General features: G+C 45.3%; 1 protein-coding gene across 1 annotated transcript in view; it reads right to left on the minus strand.

Annotated features, from left to right (window-relative positions):
• Positions 1 to 27,209, minus strand: part of MAPKAPK2 (MAPK activated protein kinase 2) — a 97,042-nt gene extending 69,833 nt beyond the window's left edge. Inside the window, exon 1 of the mRNA XM_073615788.1 lies at positions 26,447 to 27,209. Within this exon, the coding sequence (XP_073471889.1) occupies positions 26,447 to 26,671 (225 nt within the window). The 5' untranslated portion in view covers positions 26,672 to 27,209. The remainder of the gene's footprint in view (positions 1 to 26,446) is intronic.
• Between the last annotated feature and the right edge of the window lie 681 nt (positions 27,210 to 27,890).

A 27,890-nucleotide genomic window follows, 5' to 3' on the forward strand; every position in this document is an offset into this window, starting at 1 on the left:
AGGAATCTTCCACTTTTTCCATCTAACCATAGAAAATCTGCAGATAATCTATAGGTGTATGGCCAGCTTAAGACCCGAGTCACTCTCAGGCCACTCCCGAGAACTCGGAGGGAAGACCAGATGAAGATAGAAGCCTTATCAGCGGTGATGCACATTATGGCTTTACCTTGAGTCATCGGATTTGATTGACAGCAGAGGGAGCCAATGGCTGCGCTGCTATCAATCTGTCCAACCAAGAGTCAAGAACCCCTGGCAGAGAGACAGCGCGTCAACATAGGTGAAGTTCGAGGGCTCAGGTAAGTAAAACGGGGGGCCGGTCACTGATAGGATGCATTAAGGTGAAAAAACATGTAGGTTTACAACCCCTTTAATGATAGAGGCTTGATAGCTTCACAATCAGCCAATCAAGCACAGGCATTCCTTCAAACAGGAAGAGTTATACAAATCTCAACCAATGAACAATGACTAGGGCAAGGTCTGGGCATGTCTCTGCAGGGGCAGTGGGTATGATTTCCCACCCCCTGTGTCTGTAAGCCATCATCTTCAGATAGACAAAAGAAAACCACATGGCTGGCCTTGAAATCATGGACACTATCCCCGACCATAACGCACCCAAAGACTCCCGTTTTTACCGTTGGCGTAAATCCTTATTCCGCATTGATCAGAGAACGCACACTCAGATTATACTACCATTCCTGAGGATGGGAGATTATCTGCAGGAATACACCATGGCCTCTCTACGTGCTGATAAGACACACAGGTGTACACCTCCCACCCCTGATAACGTCTTGCAGAGTGAACACCCCCCACCCCCGACAATCGTCTGTGCATTGCACAGGGGCCCTTCACTAGCGGATATACCCCCACTCTGCAAATACTTCTCTAAATCTTACAAGAAGTTTTTCCACTACTAAAACGGGTCTCCACTGGCGTCAGTCAGCTCTTTAGAGTGGGCTGCAGGAGAACTAACACTGGCAGACACTGACAATACATATTAAATAAATCTTAATAAAATTTCGACAACACTACGGAGAACGCCCATGTGAAACCAACCTTACTTTCGGCAGAATGTGCAGTAGAGGGGTGCAGAGGATAGTATGTTCAGGATAGAAGTGCAGAGGGCATGATAGGGAGCAATGTGTGCAGGAAGAGAGTGCCGAGGGTATGAAAATTGACAGTAAAAAAGGTAACCGACTCAAACGGTGGTTGCTGATCCAAAAGTATTAAGAAAAAAAACAGTAAAAACAAATATGGCCATAGCTTTACAAGAGAATGAGAGGGGCAGGGAACTGAGCCCCATAATGCACCTGGCACCCATTCACAAATCTAGCTTATTGCAAATCTGCAGAATAGAAGCCATGCAAAGTGTTTTACAGAGGAAGAATAGAGGTCAAAAATCAGTGTCAAGTGAAACAGGCATGCTGAAATTAAAGCAAGTTATTGTGGGTCAGCGAAGGTGACTGTGAGCATATCGGCAGCACAGGGGCCTATGAAGGTGATACGGAGGACACTAAAACAGGAGTAGTACGTCGTTGGATTTAGATAATGGACGTTGAAAGGGAGGCACCAAAACTGAAATCGTTTATTTTCAGAAACTGTCATGGAGTCCAAGAACAGTTGGGGTGGCACAAGGGACAGAGTTAGGGCAGAGGTTTGGAAAAGGGATCACTACAGGACCAGGACAGTAGAGATTAGACTGATATTTTATATTGTGCATGAAATAATTACAAGGGATTATCCACTATGCGCTGGTGACTCTGTATTGAGGCAATAATGCACATACATAGCCCTGAATGGTTATTACACAAGTTCAGAACTGGTTAGTGGGTGCTAAGGAAATAAAATATATGTGCTGGGGTCTGGGTGTTAATGGACTAAAACACATGCACTGGGTAGTGGTCGCTAAAGGATTCACAAAAGCCATAAACTAGGAGCTGTGTGGTTAAAGCACATACACAGAGTACTAAGTACTGGACGGTTTACATCATGGGCACTCAACCTGTGGCCCTCCAGCTGTTGCAGAACTACAAGTCCCATCATGCCTCTGCCTTTGGGAGTCATGCTTGTAACAGTCAGCCTTGCAATGCCTCATGGGACTTGTAGTTTCGAAAAACAGCTGGAGGGTCACAGGTTGAGCACCCATGGTTTAGATGGATGGGAAGACTGGATACACATGTATTGGGTGCTTAGAGGTTAATACACCTGCACTGAGAACTAGGTGCTTGGCAGTTAACACACATGGGCTGAGGACTGGGTGTTGTTAGCACACAAGCTGGGGCCTACTTGTAAAGTGTTAATGCACATATACAGGGGGCATCAGCAGAGATCCAAACCATCTATGGGCAGGCAACAAGCATGTTTGATTTTTAATGCGATTATTGCTAGCGGCACAGTGGGCACTCCCAACCAGGACGGCTCCCATGTGTCGCCCCCCCCCCCCCCCCCCCCCACCTCCTCTTGGAGAACACAATAGCTCAGCAGGAAGGATTCCCCCATCAACACTGACATGGTTGCTCCTTCCATGGCCAACTTAAAGAGTAACCGCAGTCTGCTCACATAATTTGTATTAAAAACATTTTTGCCATGCTGAAGCTTCCCTTCAACCACTTTGCACATTATTTTATATATACTGCGATTCTGTACTTGCCAAATAAGCTGCAGAAATCTCCCTCCACAAAGTCCGATTACATTTTAACTGTGGGCAGCTGAAGCTGCTGCCTGTTCACTTCCTGGATTTACACAGAGGCACACCTCCAGCTCTGCAGCTTTCATTCGCCCTCTTATGACACCCCCCCCCCCCCCCCCTCCTTTCCTGGCAAACCCTCACAAGAGAGCTGTGCATAATGTCACAAGCCTAGGCCAATGACCAGACAAGAAACAGGAAGTGGGTTGTATGAAGCATTTACTGTCAGAAAAAAATGGTTTTACTATACTATGTTAAAACGGGGCAGAAGATTTAATAGATGGAAACACGAAAAAACGGCTGAAGGTCCGCTTTAACCACTTCAGCCCTGGAAGATTTGGCTGCTGAATGACCAGGCCATTTTTTGCGATTCGACACTGTGTCGCTTTAACTGACAATTGCGCAATCAAGCAGTGCTGTACCCAAACAAAATTTACATCTTTTTTCCCCACAAATAGAGCTTTCTTTTGGTGGTATTTGATCATCTCTGCGGTTTTTATTTATTGCACTATAAACAAAAAAATAAATACACAATGTTTTGTACTTCTTGCTATAATAAATATCCCAATTTTTTTTTTAAAGCAATTTTTTTCTCAGGTTTAGGCTGATATATGTATTCTTCTACATATTTTTGGTAATAAAAAAAAAAAAAAAAAAAAAAAAAAAAAAACTATGAGATATAATATATATATATATATATATATATATATATATATATATATATATTATATCTCATAGTTTTTTTTTTTTTTTTTTTTTTTTTTTTTTTATTACCAAAAATATGTAGAAGAATACATATATCAGCCTAAACCTGAGAAAAAAATTGCTTTAAAAAAAAAAAATATATATATATATATATACACACACACACACACACACACACACATACACATACACTTTTATTTTTATACTAGTAATGGCAGTGATCAGTGACTTATAACGGGACTGCGATACTGTGGTGAACAATCTGACACAATATAGTTATTCATGTCAATGGTACAATGAATACAGCTAAAAATATGCACTGTCACTGTACTAATGACACTGGCTTTGAAGGGGTTAAACATCTACGGTAATCAAAGGGTTAAATGTGTGCCTAATCAGCGTTTGTGTACACACAGTGTGGTGTTTTCACTAAGATGTGCTTGATATTATTCCCTGAGAAACAAAATCCACCACATCCCTGTTGACAGGACGGAGCTCTGCATTGTTTACATATTCAGAGCTCCATCCTGTGTCTCTCCTCAACGATCAGGTGCCAGCGGACATTCATTGGCCAGCACCCGTCGATAGGCTTCTGTTGTGATTAATCACAGCAGAAGCGGCACGCATAAGCCCCCTACTCGGAAGTGCCGAATCAGTGCTGTGATCCAGCGCAGGAGAGCCACTCCGCCACCGTATAACTAAGCCATGCGGTTGGAAAGTGGCTAAAAGGTAGACTATCCCTTTATTGTATAGGTCATATACAGAGAGATGGTAGTGAAAGGGTTATTGTACAGAACACATACAGTGGGGACGGAAAGTATTCAGACCCCTTAAAATGTTTACTCTGTTATATTGCAGCCATTTGCTAAAATCATTTTTTCCTAATTAATGTACACACAGCACCCCATATTGACAGAAAAACACAGAATTGTTGACATTTTTGCAGATTTATTAAAAAAGAAAAACTGAAATAACACATGGTCCTAAGTATTCAGACCCTTTGCTGTGACACTCATATATTTAACTCAGGTGCTGTCCATTTCTTCTGATCATCCTTGAGATGGTTCTACACCTTCATTTGAGTCCAGCTGTGTTTATTATACTGATTGGACTTGATTAGGAAAGACACACACCTGTCTATATCAGACCTTACAGCTCACAGTGCATGTCAGAGCAAATGAGAACCATGAGGTCAAAAGGAACTGCCTGAAGAGCTCAGAGACAGAATTGTGGCAAGGCACAGATCTGGCCAAAGTTACAAAAAAAATTTCTGCTGCACTTAAGGTTCCTAAGAGCACAGTGGCCTCCATAATCCTTAAAAGGAAGACGTTTGGGACGACCAGAACCCTTTCTAGAGCTGGCCGTCAGGCCAAAGTGAGCTATCGGGGGATAAGAGCCTTGGTGAGAGAGGTAAAGAAGAACCCAAAGATCACTGTGGCTGAGCTCCAGAGATGCAATCGGGAGATGGGAGAAAGTTGTAGAAAGTCAACCATCACTGCAGCCCTCCACCAGTCAGGGCTTTATGGCAGAGTGGCCCGACCGAAGCTTCTCCTCAGTCCAAGACACATGAAAGCCCGCATGGAGTTTGCTAAAAAAAAACACCTGAAGGACTCAAAGATGGTGAGAAATAAGATTCGTTGGTCTGATGAGACCAAGATAGTAATTTTTGGCCTTAATTCTAAGCAGTATGTGTGGAGAAAACCATGCACTGCTCATCACCTGTCCAATACAGCTCCAACAGTGAAGCATGGTGGTGGCAACATCATGCTGTGGGGGTGTTTTTCAGATGCAGGGACAGGACGATTGGTTGCAATCAAGGGAAAGATGAATGCAGCCAAGTACAGGGATATCCTGGATGAAAACCTTGTCCAGAGTACGCAGGACCTCAGACTGGGCCGAAGGTTTACCTTCCAACAAGACAATAACCCTAAGCACACAGCTAAAATAACGAAGGAGTGGCTTCACAACAACTCTGTGACTGTTCTTGAATGGCCCAGCCAGAGCTCTGACTTAAACCCAATTGAGCATCTCTGGAGAGACCTAAAGATGGCTGTCCACCAACATTTATCATCCAACCTGACAGAACTGGAGAGGATCTGCAAGGAAGAATGGCAGAGGATCCCCAAATCCAGGTGTGAAAAACTTGTTGCATCTTTCCCAAAAAGACTCCTGGCTGTATTAGATCAAAAGGGTGCTTCTACTAAATACTGAGCAAAGGGGTCTGAATACTTAGGACCATGTGATCAGTTTTTCTTTTTTAATAAATCTGCACAAATATCAACAATTCTGTGTTTTTCTGTCAAGATGGGGTGCTGTGTGTACATTAATGTGGGAAAAAATGAATACTTTCCGTCCCCACTGCACAGTGGGAGGTTGGAGAAAATGGGGTTAAGGATAGGGCAAATGAACAAGTTAATATGATTGTTAAAGGCGGAAGATTTTTTCTATCTTAATGCATGAAGATGAAAAGTCTTCTGTTTGCAGCTCCCTCCTCAGCCCCCCTAATAATTACCTGAGGTCCATCTAGTTCCAGCGATGTTGCATAAGAGACTCTGCTGTCCGGGACTCCCCTCCTCGTTGGCTGAGACAGCAGCGTAGCGCCATTGTCTCCCGCTGCTGTCAAAGTCAGTCAGCCATGAGAAGACAATGAACCGAATGGACACATAGAGCTGTAGCTCAGGTGTCCCCATAGCAAGCTACCTCCTGTGGGGGCACTCAACAGGAGGGAGGGGCCAGGAGCAACGAAGAGAGACCGGAGAAGAGGAGGATCCATGCTGCTCTGTGCAAAGCCACTGCACAGAGTAGGCAAGTAGAATTTTTTTTTTTTTTTTTTTCCTTAAAAATAACAAACAAGACTTTAGCATCACTTTAATAAACAGGTCACACAGAGTATGGAGATGAGATGTGTAGGGAGGATTCCACAATCATTTACACCCTTCATGAATCATCTGTTTCCGATCCTCTCATTAAAAATGTTTCATTAATAAATACAACAGAAAAAGGAGGGGAAGTGAGCAAAAGAAAGGAAAGGAGATCCCAGATATAAAATTTTAGTGTTACCTTTGTGATTGGGCATCATCACAGCAATCACAAGGTACAGAGTTATTTGGTTAATTTCTGCAGTGCCATTAATAAACGCACTGCGGAAATACATATTTACTACTGCACTGCTCTAAAAAACATACAGCAGTAGTGAAGCTGTTTAGCAGCACAAAGGCTGGAGATTAATATATGTAAGCCATTTAAGCTTAAAGTAGAAATATAGGCAAACGTTTCCCCCCCATTTTGGATAGAGTAAGGGAGGGTTATAACCCTTGTCAGATTTTTTATTTTTTTTTTGTTGATTCTGCTTGAAAGCCAGTGCTGTCCAGTGTTATTTTATGTACTATTATCAGGAAGTGTATTAGACTGCAAGAACACCTATAATATGAAGATAATGAGAGGGGAAAGTGTTCTGTAGTTAGGCAACAATGCAGCCAATAGATCAACATAAAAACCAGGCATCTAGTATTTTTAGAAGGTGATGTCAGCAATGGTGTCTTGTCAACAGGTGCCGAGATCCATAAGTAGGGGGGGCAGCAACATAGTACAAATTTCACATGTAGCTCAGTGAGCTGCTCTCCATTCCAAGTCATAGAACTGTTAAAGATGTGGCTACAACAAGCAAGAGTATAAATATATGAGTGGGGTTTGCCACGAGATGAGCAAAGCTGAAAGCTTAGAAAAGCATGTTTCACATATTCTAAAACAAACCAATTTTGCACAATAAAGGTGATGTACTTTTAGAGAAGTTTCCCACAAAGTATCCTAGCAGTAAAATATTAAAGCTGAAGGCCTCATGTACACTGCTGCAGGTATTTTAAGCGCTTCTAAAATGCAAACGCGGCAAAACGCCGAGAACCACAGCAAAACTGACATTTTAAAACATGGGTTAACTGTCAAGTTAAATCATTCAGGAGAGGTTGTAAAAACGTCCCGTGTACATGAAGCCTAACTCCATGTTTTAGTATTCACTAACACATGCAGCAGCTGTCAGCGCTGTATAAACTGTCTCTAGCCTCAGCTACACACAATAAACAGCACTGTGTTCCGGCAGTGGGACAGGAACATGATTGAGTCAGGCTGAGCATTGCTTAGCCATTCACAGGAAGCTTTGTTTTTTCTGAATGAATCATTATGTCATCCACCTGCCTCACCCAATCACAGGAAGCCTTGCATTCATTCAAATGGGGAAACAGAAAATAGCAGTTATACTTAAGCTGGATACACACTATACAATTTTCTTTAGATTTTTCTAAACCATATAATATGAGGTCAAACCTTAAGAGTTTTTCAAATTGTATACAATAAAGCAGGCCCTTGCACTACATGGTTTTGGTAAATCTAAAGGATATCAGACAACAGTTGTATAGTGTGTATGGGGTCTTACTCTTAGGCTCCTTTCAAACTGATGGACTGATTGGGTCTGTCTGTCAGTTTTTTAGGTGGACCTGATTGGACCATCCATAGCGCTCTTTTGAGTGGTGGATGTCAGTGGACATTTGTCCGCCGGCATCCGATCCAGGCCTCCAAAAACAAGACGTACCCCATCCATCTAGCAGATCAGATGACATGCTGATAGAAACAGACAGGCGATCCACTTCCATCCAACTGCCCCATAGAGAATAGTGGGCTGTGTCCATGTCCGCGGACACAGCCCTGTAATCCGCCTGCCCCAGAGGACAGATTCGCTAAGCAGGCGGATTCGCTTGACTGAGTCCACTCCGTCTGAAGGGGGCCTTATTCTTCTCTCCTGCAGGCCTCCTCCCAGCTGCACAATGGGTACCTCCCAGCCACAGCCGACACGTACAACATTGAACAGCAATCATCCATTGTAAGCAAGGATGCAGCGTGTCCGTCCACAATCTGGAGTGTCGGAGAGTGGAGAGGACAGACAGCTAGAGGGGTGGAGTAGAGCAAGAAATAAGGGAGGTATACTTTTTTTTCTGTTCTCCCTAAACAAAAACAAGCATTTAGCCCATGCAATGCAGATAAAGCCCCACTGCAAGGGTAATATTTACCAGGAGTTCAGCTTGAAAAGCCAATTCCAGTCAAAACTTTTTGCTTTTGGATAGTGTGGAAGTGAACAATTGTTTTCTATTTGCCCCAACAATAATCCAGTGCAGAAAAACTCCAGTAACGCCATCTGTGTATGAGTTCTTAATAGCCTGGAGAGGTTTGCCCAGTTTCATCTGATGATGGGGTTATCTTGGTCCCCGAGTGGTGTATCTGGTCTCCCACAGTACACAGGACTTGGAAATGCAATTATTTTAGTAAATATAAACTGCTAATCAGCAGTTATAACAGTCTTGTGACTTTTACCAGTGTCCAGCCGAGCACTGGTTAAAGCTTGTAGGAGTTTTCATTCTCCTCTGACTGCCCTATGAGGCTGCATGACCCCTGACCCTATATATATCTCACACACACTCACTCTAACACTACACACCAAACTAAGAATGTGCAGAGTGGCTCCTAGGTGCCATCAGCACATGTATTGGGGACAGTAAAAGAAGGAGGAGAGGATTGACCCCTTACGTTGCACAGTGAGTGAGTATAACAAGCATGCATTACTGCAAATACAAACTGATTTTACAGTTGTGGGTTTAGTACACAGATTCCTGTGAATGAATGACATGGCTGTGCAGACAGAGATCTGCACAGCCATGCCAATTTCAAAATGTTACATTGGCTTTGGGGGAGAAGAATCCCTGCTCGCTCTCACGGAGGGATGGTGGGGCTGAGCAGGGGGTGCTGCATAGCAACATGTGACACCCTAAGAGTCCATGCCAAATGGGCTTAAAAAAAAAAAAAAAAAAAAAAAAACAACACTGCTTCTACAGGAGTTTTGCCTGTAAAAGCAGCTCAGGGTTATCTTATGTGCCCATGCACATTAGGACGTTGAGAGACATATTTTAAGCTCAACGCTTAAGGGGAAGATAAAAAAAAAAAAAAAAAAAAAAAAAAAATTTTGGTTTGCGTTTTTGTAAGCCCAGTGTGCATGTACCTTAAATATGGGTGCAACATGTAACGAAAGGTGAACTTATTAAACCAAGGGGTAAATAGTCTCCTTCCTGTATGAATGAGCACACCAGCTTTCTAGTAAAATGTCTGCAAGAGTTACAATACCATGGAATTTCCATAATGCAGTATCTGGAAAGTTGTGCAGAAATGGGGTGTTCCCCTTAAGGATAAGTTATCTGAGAGGTAATTAAATTAAATGAGGATTTTATCCTCAACCCATACCGACCAGTTTCAGGATGGGTAGGTGGGGTTTGCAGGGGGGGATAAATTAAATAAATAGATTAAATAGATAAATTAGCAGCCTCTAAGAATGGCAACGGTTTAGTCCCAAGAGTGTGCTTCTGAGTGATGGGGAACTACAGGGAGGACCTATGCGACTAGGTGGTTTAGTTGTCCTGCTAAATAATATAAAACATAGCCAACAGGGCCATACTTTAGCACAATTTTAAAGCCGCTGGTCAGTTCAATTTCATGTGTGGCTCGCTGGCATCTGTGGGATTCCATGCACAGATGTCAATGCAAGGCGCACATGAAAAATCACCAAAAACAGTGCAGGAACCTTTCAAATTGGAGTCGCACTGACTTGAATGGTTATCGTGCGATTCTGATCTGTCAAATCACATGACAAGTCGCACCGCTGTGAACAGCAGCTAAATCATTACTCTCTCCTCTACTTGTGCACATCTGCGGCTCTTCTCTCCCCTCACTACTATGTCTTACTGGCTGTGTTGGGGCACTGGGAGCCTCTGGCTCCCAGTGCTGTCAATCAAAGCCAATTACGAGGGAGTAGGAGGGCTGGGCCGAGTCCTGCTGTGTGTCAATGAACGTAGCAGCAGGGCTCAGGAGCGAGCACGCATGAGTGCCCCATGGGAAGCCACATCCCATTAGGGGCACTGGACAGAGAGGGGGCCAGAAGCACCGACGGGGGACCCGAGAAGGGGAGGTTCGCGGCCACTCTGTCCAATTCCATTGCACAGAGCAGGTAAGTGTACCATGTTCGTTTTTCGTTTTTTTTAAAACTTTTACTGTTACAATCTCTTTAACCACTTCCAGACCAGCCACCGTAGTTTTACTGCGGCAGGTTGGCTCCCCTGCGCGAAGCCACGTTACTGTAAGTGGGCTTGCGAGGTCCGGATAGCAGGCGCAGCGGGAGTGCTGATGCTCGTAGCCAACGGTCGCGATGACTGTCGGCTATGAGCGATCGTGACCAGGAGACACAGAACAGGGACGAGTGTGTGTAAACACACACTTCCCTGTTCTGACGGGAGTGACAGATCGCGTGTTCCTATTAGCTAGGAACCACAATCTGTCATTTCCTGTAGTTAGTCCCTCCCCCTTCAGTTAGAATCACCTCCCAGGGAACACAGTTAACCCCTTCACCGCCAGTGACATTTTTACAGTAATCAATGCATTTATAATCGCACTGATCGCTGTATTAATGCCAGTGGTTCCAAAAATGTGTCAAAATTGTCCAATGTGTCCGCCATAATGTCGCAGTCACAATAAAAACCGTCAGATGCAGCCTCACCAGTGCCCGGATCACAGTGGCGATCTCCGTGTGTCAGTGAGCTGTATTTGAATTGCCAGGGCCGCAGTAAAAATGTCCTGCCTCCTGTGATCATGTCACGCTGATTCAATGTCCCACCATTGGATCAGTGTGCAGTTTGTCACAGGAGGCGGAACATGGATACTGCAGCCCGTGCAATTCAGCTTCGTGACACACGGAGATCATCATGGGGGAGCCAGGATGACCCCCCCAATGGGCGTCATCAGGGGCGGGGCAGGCCCCACCCCATTTTCGGCTCCATTATAAGCAATATTTTCCTTTTGGCAATATGCCAAAAACACAATTTCCCGCAGTTTTTTTTTTTTTTTTTTTTTTCGGCCGCAGAAATTTCAGTGCATCCCTATCACCCAATGCCCAGGAAATGCAGTTCTGGCTCGCTTGTAAAAGCAATCCGAGCAACTGACTAGCCGCTGCCTTCCATAGGCTGTCCCATCTCATCGTGACACCTAAATGACCAGTCGGCGCTTCCGCCGGCTGAACATAGTGGTGGACAAAAACTGGGTCCACCTATATGAGACAGGAAAACAGGAAGGAAGGATGAGCATACATCACTTCCGGTTTTCCCAGCGCAACTTTTAAAAAAACGGAGAGCACTTGATTACGCCGATCATGGCCTGATCAAATGCTTTTAAAAAGGGCAAAGAAGAGACCTCCTCTCCAATAAGACCCCAGATCTCTCCATAAAAAGAGTACTTGTCACTGCCTATTGTTGTCATAATGGAGGTTTACATTCCTTGCGACAGCAATAAAAGTGATTAAAAAACAACAAAAACACAAATGTAAAAACAAATAAAATGAAAGCGCCTTCATCACTGTGCTCACGCACAAACAGCTGTCGTCCCACACATGTGAGGTATCACCATGAACGTCAGAACGTGGGCAGTAATTCTAGCACCAGACCTCATGTGTAAATCTGAAGTATTAACCGTAAAGGGTTTTAAAGCATTGCCTATGGATTGTAAAATGTCCTTGTTTGTTACTGCTGCAGGGGCACGCTTAATTTTAAAGCGTGACATGCTTGGCATCTATTTACTCGGCATAAAAATCTTAAAGATTTAAAAAAAAAAAAAAAAAAAACAAAACACACAAAAATATTTTTGATTTGGACCCCAATTTAGTCCCTTGGACAAGTATTTTTTTTTTAGTTTCCACTGATCAGTGACTGCAGCAGACTGACTGAAGCCGTTGATTGTCAAAAGTTTTCCAACATTCCCGTAACGATCAACTTCTGTGGAGCGGGAACAGCCATACATGGATTGAAATTCGTCCAGTCCATGCTGAACCAGCCAAATTTCGATCCATCTATGGCCAGCTTAACCATGGTTATTACTACACTATAAATCATTTGTGCTACTTGTATGTGCCTTAAAAGTGATTGTAAAAGGTTTGTTATTTTTTTTTTCAAACAACATGTTATACTTACCTCCTCTGTACAAGGGTTTTGCACAGAGTGGCTCCAATCCTCCTTTTCTGGGGTTCCTCTGCAGCGCTCTTTGGAGAGCCGCTTCCCATGGGGGACCTCGTGCAGGCACACTCCCGAGTCCTGCAGCTGCATCCATTGACACAGACAGCAGGACTCGGGGTCCCCGCGTCACTGGGTTTGACTGACATCAGCCAAGGCCAATGGTCCTAGCTGCTATCAATCTATCCAGTGAGGACCCGAGACAGTGGTGCTGGAGCTACTGTGCTCACCAAAATGATTGGGCTCAAGTAAGAAAAAGGGGGTGTGTGTGTGTGTGTGTGTGTGTGTGCGTGTGTTGCGGCACAGAAGGTTTTTCACCTTAATGCATTAAGGTGAAAAACCCCTTTAACCGGTTCAATACAGGGCATTTTCACCCCCTTCCTTCCCAGACCAATTTTTAGTTTTCAGCGCTGTCACACTTTAAACGACAATTGCACGGTCGTGCGACATTGTACCCAAACAAAATTGACGTCCTTTTTTTCCCACAAATAGAGCTTTCTTTTGGTGGTATTTGATCACCTCTGCGGTTTTTATTTTTTGCGCTATAAACAAAAGAAGAGCGACAATTTTGAAAAAAAAAAACAAACACAATATTATTTACTTTTTGCTATAATAAATATCCCAATTTTTTTTTTTTTTTTTTTTAAAACAAATTTTTTCCTCATTTTTTGGCTGATACTTATTCTTCTACATATTTTTGGCAAAAAAAAAAAAAAAAAAAAAAAAATCGCAATAAGCGTATATTGATTGGTTCGCGCAAAAGTTATAGCGTCAAAATAAGGGATAGATTTATGGCATTTTTTTTTTTTTTTTTTTTTTTTTTTTTTACACTAGTAATAGCGGCGATCGCGATTTTTTTTCCTGACTGCGACATTATGGCGGACACATCGGACACTTTTGACACATTTTTGGGACCATTCACATTTATACAGCGATAAAATTGCATTGATTACTGTATAAATGTGACAGGCAGGGAAGGGGTTAACCACTAGGGGGAGACGAGGGGTTAAATGTTTCCTAGGGGAGTGATTATAATTGTAGGGGGAGGGGACGCACAAGGGGAGGAGACCAATCGGTGTTCCTCTGTACTGGGAACACACATCGGTCTCCTCTCAACTGACAGGATGTGGATCTGTGTGTTTACACACACAGATCCACGGTCCGGCCCGGTTAATGGGCAATCGCGGGTGCCCGGCGGACATCGCGGCCGCCGGGCACACGCATCGGGTCCCGAGCAACGCGGCGGGCGTGCGCGAGGGCCCCCTAGACGGACGGGAAGCCCAGGCCGTCATATGACGTCCACCCAGGATGGGAGATCCCATCTGTGGATGTCATTTTACTATGGCCGGGTAGTAAAGTGGTAAAACTAAGCTATCAATACAAGTCATCATAAGGTGATCTCACAAGTCTCATGTATTGGACAGGCAGTAGATAAAGCAAGCTGTCACAGAAGTTTAAAAAGAAAGATAACAGGGCTTTATATAATGTCCTCAGTGGAATATTTAAAGATCATTTCCTTTTACAATCTATAAAAGGAAGCCAATAACCAGCTGCTGTAGACTTCATCAGCTCTGATATTTGTGACAGGTGTCCATCGCAGTGCTGCTGTGTATACATGGAAATGATTTGCGTACACAGCTGACAATCAAGCATACTTGTGGTCTTTGCCAAGTAAGGATATGAAGTGAAATCCTCTAAGGCAGGGAGCTTCAAACTACGGCCCTCCAGCTGTTGTGGAACTACACATCCCAAAAGGCAATGTAAAAAACTCTGCCATTCACAGACATGACTAGGCGTGATGGGAATTGTAGTTCCTGAACAACTGGAAGGCCACAGTTTTAAGACCCGTACTCTAAAAGGTAGTACACACAAGAAAATAATGAATTTAGATAAAAATAAAAATGCTGCATGATAACTTTTCACAAAATAAAAATCAAATGTTCAGAATCTTGAAGGGGGCATCGGACGGCCAGTCATTAACCACGTCGCGCCGGCAGTACATCATATGATGTCATGGACTTTCAGTGGTGATATCTGAATGATGCCTGTAGCTACAGGCATTATCCAGATATTTTTTTTCCGCCGGCAAATCTGTGCACAGTTAATACAATCATAGCGGAAGTTCAGCCGCTTAAACGTTCTTATAGGCGGTGGGAGGGGACCCCCCCCACACTTCTCCGGTCTCACCCATGCGATCAGTGAGCCGGTGAATGAATCGGTCGCCAACTTAAAGCAATCTGTATTTGGGGGATGGGCCTCTCCAGTAAAAGCATACCTTACATTTTTAGAAGGTCGCTCGTAGCTCAGGAATATGATCAGCCGGTTGAACTCTATGCAGTTGATTAGCCTTGGTGCAGCACTGCACTTAATGCCTGATACAGACGTGACAAGCACTAAAGGACCTATTTATAGCAGAAAGCTGATATCACTATCTGTTCTTCCCTGGACAATGCCGTGTTTACTTCACACCATGCCTGCATTTATAAGCCATTCATAAATCCCAGGCTAACACTATTCGATGCATAAGGCTGATCATAGATGGTTCCTGCTGAACTGGCTGAGATTTGATCTGTGTGTGGGCAGGCTGAATGCACCAAACTGATCGATCAACTTGGGTATAACCAGCCTGCCGGATTCACTGCCTAACACTGCAGAGAGCGCTCTGTGATTGGAGGAGAGATTGGTCACATGAGCAGGCTCTCCCTTTCCTTTCTTCATTCATTTGAAGAAAATTGGTGGAAGTCGTAGGGGAGGGAGTGGCAGGGTCCAGAATGCGCAGCAGGGTTTTTTTTGTTTTTGTTTTTTTTTTTTTTAACACAGATCCAGACATACCAGACTTGGGAAACACAGGGACATTGTTGGGTTCCATGGTCAAGAAAATGAACGCTCTCTTCTGAAAGGGACCTACGATATTTTCACCAACGTGAAATTAGGACCTACCCTGGCATTTTACGTTGATGTCTCGCAACTTAGAATATTGTCTGACACAATGGCAGTCAAAATGGGGAGGAGGCCTACTGGATTTACCATCCAAGCCTTCTTCCCTTTCTAAACAAGCAGTGCCTTTACCAGGGCCTGGTATTCTGAAGGCCTTCAACCCTCTGTGATGCCTCCCCTTCAGGTACCAATGAGGGACTACCCTGCTAAGCTTCCTATATCAGGCACGTTCAGAGTGATGTGGCCGTAGGTAATCATCCAGCCGGTAACCCTGTGATTTCAAACACTAGTGAACACGGCAAGGATGTGGAATTCCCTTCCACAGGCGGTGGTCTCAGCGGGGAGCATTGATAGCTTTAAGAAACTATTAGATAATCACCTGAATGACCGCAACATACAGGGATATACAATGTAATACTGACACATAATCACACACATAGGTTGGACTTGATGGACTTGTGTCTTTTTTCAACCTCACCTATGTAACACACAGGGTGTTAGCCTGGTTGGGACTTCAACTCAGGCCCTCAGTGCTTTTGGCTCATGAGTGTTTGCCACTTAGCCAATGCGCTGAGTATATAAAATGGCAGCAGGTCTTTGAAACTAAGAAACTGACAGAGACACAGGGAGAACCCACAAACTCGGAGGTAAGCACTGGAATGTTGTGGCTTTGAACCAACAACCCCCGTGTTGCTAGGCAGAAGTGCCAGCCACCTAGCCCATGGGTAGCCTCACCAGAGTCACGAGGAGACTGCTCAGGAATCTAAACTCTCAGCTCCATCAAACCAGTGACCCCAGAGCCGCAAGGTAGCAGTATTCACTGCTGAGTCACGGTCATAAATTGACTTGTCCAAGTTTACCAGGAGCTGACCTGAGGATAACATCCTATGTCTCCAGGAAGTCTCCCATGGTTGCACTGGCCATCAGAGCAATTATGTGAACTATGGCTGCTTCACCCTTGCTGCCCAACTCTATATTGGAAACCTCTGGCCCCCCCTTCCCCCCAGAAGGGATTACCAGCAGCAAGGGCTGTGGGATTTACAACCAGCCCAACTGGCAGGCAACCCTGTTTTAACTGTGAGGCGGTCTGAAAAGCCCCTGCCCTGGGATCTTCCCCTCTCCACCAGGCCAGACTAGTGGGGACCCCCAGGAGAGCACATGGGACCAGGGTGCTGATTTTTCTTTGTGCCTCTTCCCCCTCTGACCAGCAAGAGGTAACAGCACCTGTGGAGTGTGGAGCTGCAGGAGACAGACAGGTAAGGGGTGCACTCCCCAACCTTAAGATAGCTGATGCTGGCTTTGCTAGGAGCCATCAGGATGGCCCCTGCCGCAAAAAGCATGGTCCTGCCTCTGGAGCCTCCGGCTGCCTGGGCTCCCCACCAGCCAAAGCCAGGCCCGCCTTTAGCATCCGCGGCTGGAACTGCAACCTGCAGATCAAAGAGAATGCACACACCCGCCAGAAGTGACGTCACCCACCACACAGCCCCGCTGGGGGTTTGAAGAGACTCCTCCTGAGCCCCCACTGAAAACCTGAAAGCAGGCCAGTGTGGCTGCCAGGTAGCCTCTCCCGAGGCATAGAACCACCACTAGTCTTCAGAGACCTCTGTCTCCTTCCCTGACATACAGGCCTCAGCCTCCCTGGCTGTCTTGCCCACGGTTCCCCGCAGTGTCTTCCCGCCAGAGGAAACACCAGAACTGAGGAGCCGGCGGGGAAGCACGCTTTTAATTCTGGGCTGAGCAGTGTCTCTTGAGAAGGGAGGAGCCGAGGTCTCTCATAGGTGGCTGTCCTGAAAGACGCTATAGGCAAAAAAGCACGCTGCTGCTACTAAAGGTCTTATGCTGGCCACACACATAAAGATTTTTGGTATAGACTATGCGTGCAAATATGTTTGTACATTAGATGAATGCTTTTAATATTCAAATTTTAAATTTACTGTACTTTCTGAATGAAAACTACATACACTTCGAAACTTCATTCAACCGAGAAAGGTTTACTATTCTGCTTCTTCTAATTGTCCTGTCACGGTGGTCAAAAAAAAAAAAATTCCAAAGAATGTACTTAAAATGAAAATAAGCGTAAGCGACAGCAGGCGCAGGGAGCCTGTATCAAGCTACCCGTCTATGACAAGAGAGTCTGTCATGCCTAACATTATATTACAGTCCCATCTGAAAATCAGCAAAACAGTGTTTTAGGTCTTTTAAAGCATGTATGTATGTATGTATGTATGTATGTATGTATGTATGTATGTATGTATGTATGTATGTAACCCATAAATGGAACGTCCGCAAAAGTGCAGGTGACCCCCTGACATGCCACATTTGGCATTAGGGCTGGGTGATTTTTTTTTTTTTTTTTTTTTTTTTAGGCACCGCGCCGGTCCTGGGGAGCTGCGGGCAGGAGTTTTTAGGCGAGGCCACGGCTTCGGCCTAGTCCGTGGCGTCCGGTCTCACGGACTAGGCCGAAGCCGTGGCCTCACCTACAAAATCCTGCCCGCAGCTTCTCAGGACCGGTGCGGTCTGGGGAGCTGCAGGCAGTTTTAAGTGAGGCCGCGGCTTCGGCCTTCGACCGATCTAAAAAAAAAAAAAAAAAAAAAAAAAATTGATTTGCTTAAATTTTGAATCGATTTGACCTCTCAACTCGATTTTCAAGATTTAAATTGATTTTTTTCCCCAGCCCTATTTGGCATGTCATTTTTTTTGGTGGGGGAAGGAGCTTCCAGCTCCCACTTCCTCCCAGGGCACCGCGGCGCCCGAAGGAAGTTCACCTCTCCCCCCTCCCTCTCAGCAATCATCTGGGACACGTCACAGGTCCCAGATGATTGCCCGGCCAGTCACAGTGAGCAGCGCTGCTCGCACATGCGCTGTGCGTGCATGGCTGTGAAGCCACACCTGGGCACCCACAGTGACAATGGCGGCGCCACAGAGGAGGGGGAGAGGAGCGGGGCTTCGTTTGCCCGCATTACTGGACCCTGGGACAGGTGAAAGTCCAATTAATAAAAAAGTCGGCAGCTAAACGTTTTGTAGCTGCTGACTTTTATATGGGTGGAACGCCGCTTTAAAAAAAAATGTTGATCTTTGAGTCTGATAATATGTACCAGATTCGACCTCTAACAGTATATACATCTCTTCTGTCTTATTCTCAGAGTGAATTAGATATTTTGTTCTCTAACCATATAGCTGCTTATTTTAGATTTACCACTATACCATATAGATATTCAAGAATAAAATTGTCTTTTTTTAAACTTTACAAATTAACTTAATTGTACATCAAACTTTGAGGTTTTTAGCCAATCAAAATAATCGGCCAACTGATCGATTGAAAATAAGTAAGTTGCAGCATTTTTTACACACACTCTGTTTTAAAAAGGGAGCTTTCCCTTCACTTGCTGTCCCAGAGACTGATGAGGAAGCGAGAGGAAATCCCCTCTTAGTGGTCACCAGAAAAGATGTCCCCTTTGAGAGGTTCCAAAGCACTTCCTGTTTTATAGTGATAAAGTTTTGTTTTTCTTAAAAAAAAAATAACAAACATGTTATACTTACCTGCTCTGTGAAATGGTTTTGCACAGAGCAGCCCGGATCCTCCTCTTCTCGGGTTCCTCTACGGTGCTCCTGGCCCCTCTCTCCTGTTGAGTGCCCCCAGAGCAAGCAGCTTGCTCTGGGGGCACCCAAGCCGCAGCAACTCCGTTTGTCTATTCAGACACGGAGCCAAGGTTCTACCCCTGCCCCTTCTCTCTCCAGATCGCCTAACTGACTTTGACTGACAGCAGCGGGAGCCAATGGCACTGCTGTGTTTCCGACAATAAGGAGGGAGAGTCCCAGACAGCTGAGGCACATGTGGACATCGATGGACGGAGATGAGCTCAGGTAAGTATTAGAGGGCTGCTAAACACTGAAGGTTTATCTTAATGCATTAAAGAAGCTTACCTATAGGTACTGCAAATATCTCCTAAACATGCACCGTTTAGCTGCTATTTAATGTATACTGCGCTGATGATGTCATCAGCTCATGTGCGCCAAGGGACGTCCGCCGTTTCTTCAGGAGCGAGTGCCGTGACTGACAGCTCCCGCACGCATGTGCGGGAGTGACGCAACGTTGCTCCGGCCAGTCACACAGGCGGAGTCCGCGGCCCTGGAAGACGGATAAAGATGGATGCGGGCTTCGTTTGCAGGCAAGTGTCACAATGTGCTAGTATGCAATGCATACTAGCACACTATGCCTTTACTTTGCAGGGGGGGGGGAATTCTTCCCGCAGAGTTTACTGCCTTTGCAACCACTTTAATGACAACAAGGCCCCTTTCACACGAGCGATCCCAAACAAGTCACCATGTCAGCTTTACAGACAGACCTGTTGGAAGCTCTATGCAAGTCTATGGCAGGGGGATGTACACAGACATGCCTCTGTTTACATCCAATATCCGAGTCAGTTCAGGTCAAGGAAAAAAAAAAAAAAAAAAAGGGATAAAAGGGAAAAGGTCAGCATACTTTGGCATTTTTTTTTTTAAGACCTATGGCCCCTTTCACACGGACGGATAGAATTGTGCTTTTAGCTGTGGGTTTTCTACCGCAGCTAAAAGCACACAGTGCTTTCCTATGGCCCCATTCACACACTGCGTTTAGCTGCGATTCAGTTACATGCGGTTTGGTGCGGATAGAAAAAAATAGAATTGACAGGGACGATTTAGCGCAGCTATCCGCAGCTATCTGCACATAACTGCAGGTAATTGCAGTGTACTATTTCTCCTGCGGATAGCAGCGGCAACAAGGAAAGAAAAGCAACAGGAAGCACATCAGAAATGGCAAGAATGTTCCAAACGCAGCTATACACAGCCGCATGTAGACGCAGGTAATCTCACTGTACAAATGCAGCTGATCGCAGTGCCTGGGAGTCTTGAATTTCACCGAAAATATTATATGCTTTTAACTGCGGCAGAACAGCCGTCCGTGTGAAAGGGGCCTAAATGTGATGAATCAGAGGTAATTGCTGTAAACAGAAGAAAATCTGTTTACATCCAGCTGCTCATTGATCCAATATGGGTCCAGAAAGCTCCTGCAGCAAAAAAAAAAAGGAACAGACACGGATGTCACCAAAACTGACATCTGTTCTGCTCCCATTTCTCCTGGCGATTGCATTGGACATGACTCATGTACACAGCATTGCAGGAGTGGCTGCCAGGCATTCATATATCTTTTTTTGTTTTGTTTTTTAATGGGAGTAGGAACGCAAGCCAAACCTGCATCCATTTTCATTAGACTTCACCAGATTTGTCCTTTTTTTCTGACCTAAAATCAAACAAACAGAATAGGACAGACCTTGTCCTTTTTTTCCCAGACCTGGCCAGACTCGGGAGTTAGGCCCCTTTTACACTTGTATGACCTGAAAGTCACACGACTTGAAGCAATATCTGTGTAGTCTTGAGGTCTATGGACCTCACATCGCATCAAAGTCAGACCAAAGTAGTACAGGGACTACTTTGAAGTTGCACAGATATCAGTGGTACTCATCAGAAATCATGGGGTACAACTTGTCATGCAACTTTGCAGTCCCAAGTTACACAAGTGTGATGAGGGCCTTAAAGCCTTTAACTTCTCTTCCTCCCTCTTACACATTAGCGCAAAATAAATAAATAAATAAATAATAGAAGTAAAAAAACATATTTTTATTGCCAAGTTCCTTCATAGGCCAGACATCACATAAATTCCCTCATCCTGCATGTGCAAAAAAATTCTGGCAGAGCCCCTCTTTGCATGCGCAACATCTTGTAAGCTGCCTCCTTGTATGTGTGACGTAGCCACCCCAGCAGCCATTTGCAAGATGTCACGCATGCACAAATCAGGTGTGGGGTCTCTGCCTGGGAACTGGTCATGCATTGGGAATCTGGCGATTGAACATACACACCACAGAAGTCTTTGCTAGGTCCTGGAAGAGACTCACAGCATGTATGCACAGGACCTTCATTAAAGATGGTGGTGCTGGAGAACTTTGCTTCAAGAAAGACAATGCTGGACTCGTATGTAGGTTTTTTGTTTTCTTAAACAGAGATGTGCATTAGGCCTTCTTCACACAGCTGTTTAGCCACATACAAAAAATTCCAGCTGCAAGAATCAGCAGACTCTTGCGGCTGCAATGACAGATGCATGTGAATAGGGGAGACCACTAAGGCTGTACAAAGTACTGAGAATTCCGATAGCAAGCGGCCGTCACTGTTCACATATAGCCGCACACCAAGTGGTCACCTGCAGTTAGGGATGGGTGTCTGAGTCTAGATACAGTTAAAGGTGTGTGGCTAGTTGTGAACAGCAATGGCTGCTTTCAACCTGTCAATACTAAGCAGCTACCGCTATGCTCATGCACCTGTCATTCCAGCTGCAAGAATCCTAAAGGGTTGTGTGTGTTTTAGGAAGAGTGAAATGCTTCTCCAATTGAATGTAAACGGATGCACATCCACCTGCCTATAGACTTGCATGGAGCTTCCGATTAGGTCCTCTTGAAAACCGACACTCTAAATGTGAGTAATGGGGGGCTGTGAGCAGCACACAGAAAGTTTTTACCTTTGTGCATAGAAGGCATGACCTTCAGCCTTTAAAACCACTTTAACCACCTCAATACAGGGCACTTACACATTCTTCCTGCCAAGGCCATTTTTCAGCGCTGTCACACTTTGAATGACAATTACATGGTCATGCTACACTGTAACCATGTGAAATTGTAATTTTCTACACACAAATAGAGCTTTCTTTTGGTGGTATTTAATCACTCCTGGTTTTTTTTCCCCTTTTAGGAAAAAATAAAGGACCAAAAATGTTGAGGAAAAAAAAAAAAAAAAAAAAAAGTTTGTTTCTGTCAGTAAATTTTCTAAATAAGTAATTTTTCTCCTTCACTTATGGGCGCAGATGAGGCGGCACTGATTTGGAGGCACGAATATGCCGCACTTATGGGCACTTATAGGCAGCACTGATGGGTGGCATTGATGACTGGCATCACTAACAGCCACTGATTGATGGCACTGGTGGGCAATTAATTGTAATCAGGGCACTGATGATCAGTGCCCCGATTATATACCTAGCTGTCCCCTGTGAGAAGATGCCGCTGATCGGCTCTCCTCACACTCTGTCAGTGTGAGGCGAGGAGCGCCGATCACAGGCATCTGTGTTTACATGTGACCAGCTGTGATTGGACACAGCCAATCACATGGTTAAAGAGCCACGGCCACTGCTCTTTACACAGATCGGCGTGTGACCGCAATCGCCGCACTACGCGCCCCCGGGGGCGCGCAGATGCGGTCGTACTGGGAGGCCGTCATATAACGTCCACCCAGCCGTCATTTGATGGTGGGTGGGCGGCAAGTGGTTAAGCGCTGTTGACCTCTTAATGTTTGGGGCCAAAATTTCTGGTAAGCAAAGAGAGCTCTATGTTCGGTGAAGGAGAACGAGGATCACTACAAGGATTTCCGATATCTCTAGTTTACCCATCACAGGATTTTGGCTAATAACGTCATATTCGAGTCGACTTTCTTGCATTGTTTATTTGTAGGCACATACAGTATGACACAAAAGTGTTTACATCACACAGAGATATACAATATGTATTGAAGCGAAACTTCACCCAAAAGGATATTTGGGGGAGGGGGGGTGTTCAGGTACCTGGTTTTGACAGGTACCCACTCCCACCCGGGAACACTTAGGCGATCCAAGCAGAAGTTTGACCCCATCTCTTTCCCTGGCCTCTTGGGACACCTCATGTCCCAGGAGGCTGCGGGAGCATTCATATAACGCGGCCTGGGTATTCGCAGCGGGAAGCCAGCTGTGAAGCTGCAAGCCAGTGCTCTGTTGATATGTGCCCGCCATCCAAAAGTGCCCGGGCATGCACAGAACGCCACAGCACTCCAGCTGATTTCACGATAGCACATGCGCATATCGTAGGAGCCTTTTTTCTATGGGAGATACCATTTCACGGGCAAAATTTAATGCTATACAAACAGCGGGCGGACATCGTATTTGTCATATTGTGCCTCACTGTTATGCCGCGGGTTCATCTACGGTGTCCCTCTGCTCTTTGCATAGGTTTCAATTGTGCCTGTGAAATGGTATCTCCCATCAAAAAACCCTCCTACAATGTGCGTATGCGCTATAGTGACGTCACTCCAGCTAATAGGCAAATCAGCTGTCGTGCCCTCCAGTTCTGCGCATGCACTTTTCGACGGAGGGCACAAAATCGATAGAACACCGGTTTCCCACTGATGGCATGCCTGCGCTGGAGACCCAAAAACTGGCGAAGGAACAGCCTGGGTGAAGACAGAGCTGGATCCCTGGACAGGTAAGTGTCCTTTTATTAAAAGTCAGAAGCAACAAGATTTGAAGTTGCTGACAATAAGATTTTTTTTAATTTAATTTTTTTTCCCCAGAGACTGAAGAACCACTTTAAATCAATTCTGTATTCTGTTAATTCTGTACATATAGGATACTTGTTTGTATTACTTCATGCCTGCGCTATAGCCGAAAGATAGCTACAGTGCAGCTCTCTCATTCTGGGAGGGGGTCCATGGACGTCCTTCCAGAACAGAGCCCCCTGGGTCACGCATCCGGCGCTGTATGATCGCTGTGTCCTTCGGACACAGCCGATCACAGATCAGATTAAAAAGGGCCAATCACAGCAGCCCTTTACCATGTTTACCAATCACGGCTGATCACATGTAAAACATACTTGCCAGTTATTGGCATTCCTTTCCTTGCGTGCTATTACAGCGTGAGGAGAGCCAGTGTTCTGTCAAAAGAGCCAACTCGTCAAATCTCCAATTACTTCCGATGACTCTCCAGCAGCAGTAATTGAAGATTTTGAGGACTTGGCTGTTTTCACATAAAACCGGTAGCATATACACTGCAGTAGATGACGAGTTGGTTGTTTTGACAGAACCCCTACTAAGGAGTAAAAAAAACTTGTAGCTACACTGGAGGCAGCCATGTTGTTGGTTAGTATCGGTCGGACTAACAATGTCCATTCATTATATTGTGTACTGTAGTGTATACGCTGCTGGCATTCTATTAGAATACTGCTACCCATCAGAAAATGCAACAGAAGTGACATTGCAAACAAAAAATGTTTACTGCGCATGCATTACAACATGGCCGCTGTGCATTCCAATAGGTTTTCTAATTTGAGAGAATACGAAGGCAGCAGTGGATATCTTGTTACACCCAGCCAAGTCTTGAATTTCACACTTATTTTAGCAGTAAACTTACTTTATTTACAGAAATAAAGTATTTTTAAATGTGTGATACGGTTTTGATGTGGATTTTGAAAAGCACAGACATGCCTGCAGTGAGAAGGTGGCGACGGCCATCTTGGTACACCCCACACTGCTCAGCGCCAAACTGATAGTCATAAGGCGCTGAGAGACATTCACTCGTTTGCAGTGAAATAGTCTATTTCAGTATTTAACCTGAGTTTACTGCCAAAAATAAGTGTCAAACTGAAGACTTACCTGGGTGTAACAAGATGTCCGCTGCCGCCTTCCTGTTCTGTCAGATTAAGAAACCTACTGGACCTCATAGCGGCCATGTTGGAACGCAACGCGCAATAAGCATTTTTGTTCGCAACGTCACTTCCGTTGCATTTTCTGATGGGTAGCCATGTTCTGTGAAAAGAGCCAAGTCGTTGAAATCTGCAATTACTCTTGCTGGAGAGTCACCGGAAGTGGCGTGGTTGGAGATTTTGGCGAGTTGGCTGTTTTGACAGAACGCCGGTAACCGGCAAGGCAATTATCATCAGTGCCTGGTAGGGGTGCAACGGATCGTCACTGATCCGTACGGTTCAGCCTGTTCGGATCGGCACACATGCGCTCCGCGGAGCGCGCCGCTGCCTCGGCCCTAGGAAAGGCCGTGGCTTCGGCCTAGCTCTGGAGCGGCGGCCATCTTGGTACACCCGGCGGCCGTTTACCACGTGACAGAGCAATCACTTGTAAACAAACCGGCGTCATGTTAGGACGCCGGTTCCTCTCTCCCCTCTGTGTACTGATCTGTACAGTGGAGGGGAGAGATCGGATGGCAGCAGTGCCAATACTATGCCATACCCTGCTAATATATTATTACAGTGGGGCAGACTGTGGACATTATTACAGTGGGGCAGACTGTGGACATTATTACAGTGGGGCAGACTGTGGACATTATTACAGTGGGGCAGACTGTGGACATTATTACAGTGGGGCAGACTGTGGACATTATTACAGTGGGGCAGACTGTGGACATTATTACAGTGGGGCAGACTGTGGACATTATTACAGTGGGGCAGACTGTGGACATTATTACAGTGGGGCAGACTGTGGACATTATTACAGTGGGGCAGACTGTGGACATTATTACAGTGGGGCAGACTGTGGACATTATTACAGTGGGGCAGATTTTTTTTTGTTGATCCGAACCGTGACTCCTGATCCGAGGAACGATCCGAACTGTGAGTTCTTTGATCTGTTGCACCCCTAGTGCCTAGATTATCAGTGCACCCCACTATTAGTGAAGGAGATAAATTACATTTTTTTTTAAAAACTTGTTTTGTTATTTTTCAAAATTTTCAGTCTTTTTTGTTTGTTTAGCAAAAAATAAAAAAAAAAACGTGGTGATTAAATTCCACCAAAAGCAAACTCTGTCTCAAAAAAAAATAAAATTATAATATATTATATATATATATATATATATATATATATATATATATATATATATATATATATATATTTTTTTTTTTTTTTTTTTTAAAGCTTCATATGGGTACAGTGCTGCATGATTGCGCAATTGTCAAAGTGCAACAGTGCTGAAAATTGTCCTGGGCAGGAAGGGGGTGTAAGTGCCCGGTATTGAGGTGATTAAAGGGCCAGCGCACCAATAGGTTGTTATGATCCGATGATGGCACCGATCCCTAATATACAACAGACTGAGGCCCCAAACCTAAGAGATCTGTTTATAAGAGGACTCCACGTATGTAGAGGGCAATCTTATGACTCCTGTCCAGTAAGCAGTCCCCTCCCCCCACTTCCCTCTTACCTTCAAGGCAAACTTGTCCCCGGTCTTCTTGCTGAAGATCTCCAGCACCTTGCCATTGATGCCCAGCCCCAGGACCTGGTTAGTCACTTTGTAGTCATCTGTGATGGCGTTCTTCTTGACGGGCACTATAGATTTGAACTGGACCTGTTGTGGGGAGGGCTGTTGTTGTCCGGGGGGCTGGCTTATTGTCGGAGGGTTCAGGAAAGGTAGCCCAGGGTTCATCATGGTGACCACAAGTGGTGAAAGGAGGAAGGGGGGGTCACCTCTATAGGAGAGCTGCTGCTCAGGGTCCTCCGAATCTACCAGACCAATCTAGAATAAACAGTCCGGGGGGGGCACAGGTCGAAGGGCCCCTGAGCTCACCGGATCCTATAGGGAAGTGTGGGGGGAGGGGCCCCTGAACCTTCGGCTTGGTTGTGGAAGACGAAAGTAATCGAGAACTCCGAACAACAAGGTCGCGGCTTCGGGGAGACTCAGCCAAAGTCGTAGAAATGGATGGACGAGCCGCCGGATCCCCGCTCGGGTCCAGGCCGACCTTCCACAGTAGAACGGCGAGGACTACAAAATGTTCCAGCGCCGGATCACTTCCACCATTGACGTCACAGCCTCGTACTGGACTCCAGCAGCCGCTCTTAAAAGGGCCAATGGCTTCTTAAGGCGCTCACCAAAGACACGGCGGAGAAAAGGTGGGCCCTCCCTCCGGCTGTGTGTGTGTGCCAGTACCTAAACACATGAAGAACCCAGTGTCCAAGGACTGCAAGAGTTTTCAGGGTTATTGCATACCTCCCAACTTTCCTGATTTGGGAATGAGGGACACCTATCAGCAAAAGTATGCAGGAATAGGGCACACTCCTTGCCACGCCCCCTTAAAGGAGAATTGTAAAAAAAAAAAAGATTAGTTAAAGCAGAGTTCCACACAAAAATGGAACTTCTGCTTTTCGAAACCCCCCCCCCATCTGGTGTCACATTTGGCACCTTTCGGGGGAGGGGGGTGCAGATACCTGGCTAAGACAGGTATTTTCACCCACTTCCTGGCATAGACTTCCACGGGAGTCTACTCCTCTTCCCTCCGCGCTGTCTCCTGGGAAACACACAGATCCCAGGAGATAGTGGGGACCAGTTACGACGCACATGCGCAGTAGGGAATCGGGAAGTGAAGCCGCAACGCTTCACTTCCTGATTCCCTCACCGAGGATGGCGGCGGCAGCTGCCGAGAACCGAGCGAGTGATCGGCATCGCCTGCCGACATCACTGGACCCTGGGACAGGTAAGTGTCCATTTATTAAAAGTACAGCAGCTGCAGTATTTGTAGCTGCTGGCTTTTAATATTATTTTTTTTTAGGTGGACTCCCTCTTTAAACCCACAAGTTTTTTTTACCACTGCTATTCCTTTATATTGGCTTTTGGAATTTACAAATGCAGCAATTTAGAAGTGCATTTTATA

The sequence above is a fragment of the Aquarana catesbeiana genome, linkage group LG02 (genome assembly GCF_042186555.1).
Source record: "Aquarana catesbeiana isolate 2022-GZ linkage group LG02, ASM4218655v1, whole genome shotgun sequence".
In the NCBI taxonomy this organism is placed as follows: Eukaryota; Metazoa; Chordata; class Amphibia; order Anura; family Ranidae; genus Aquarana; species Aquarana catesbeiana.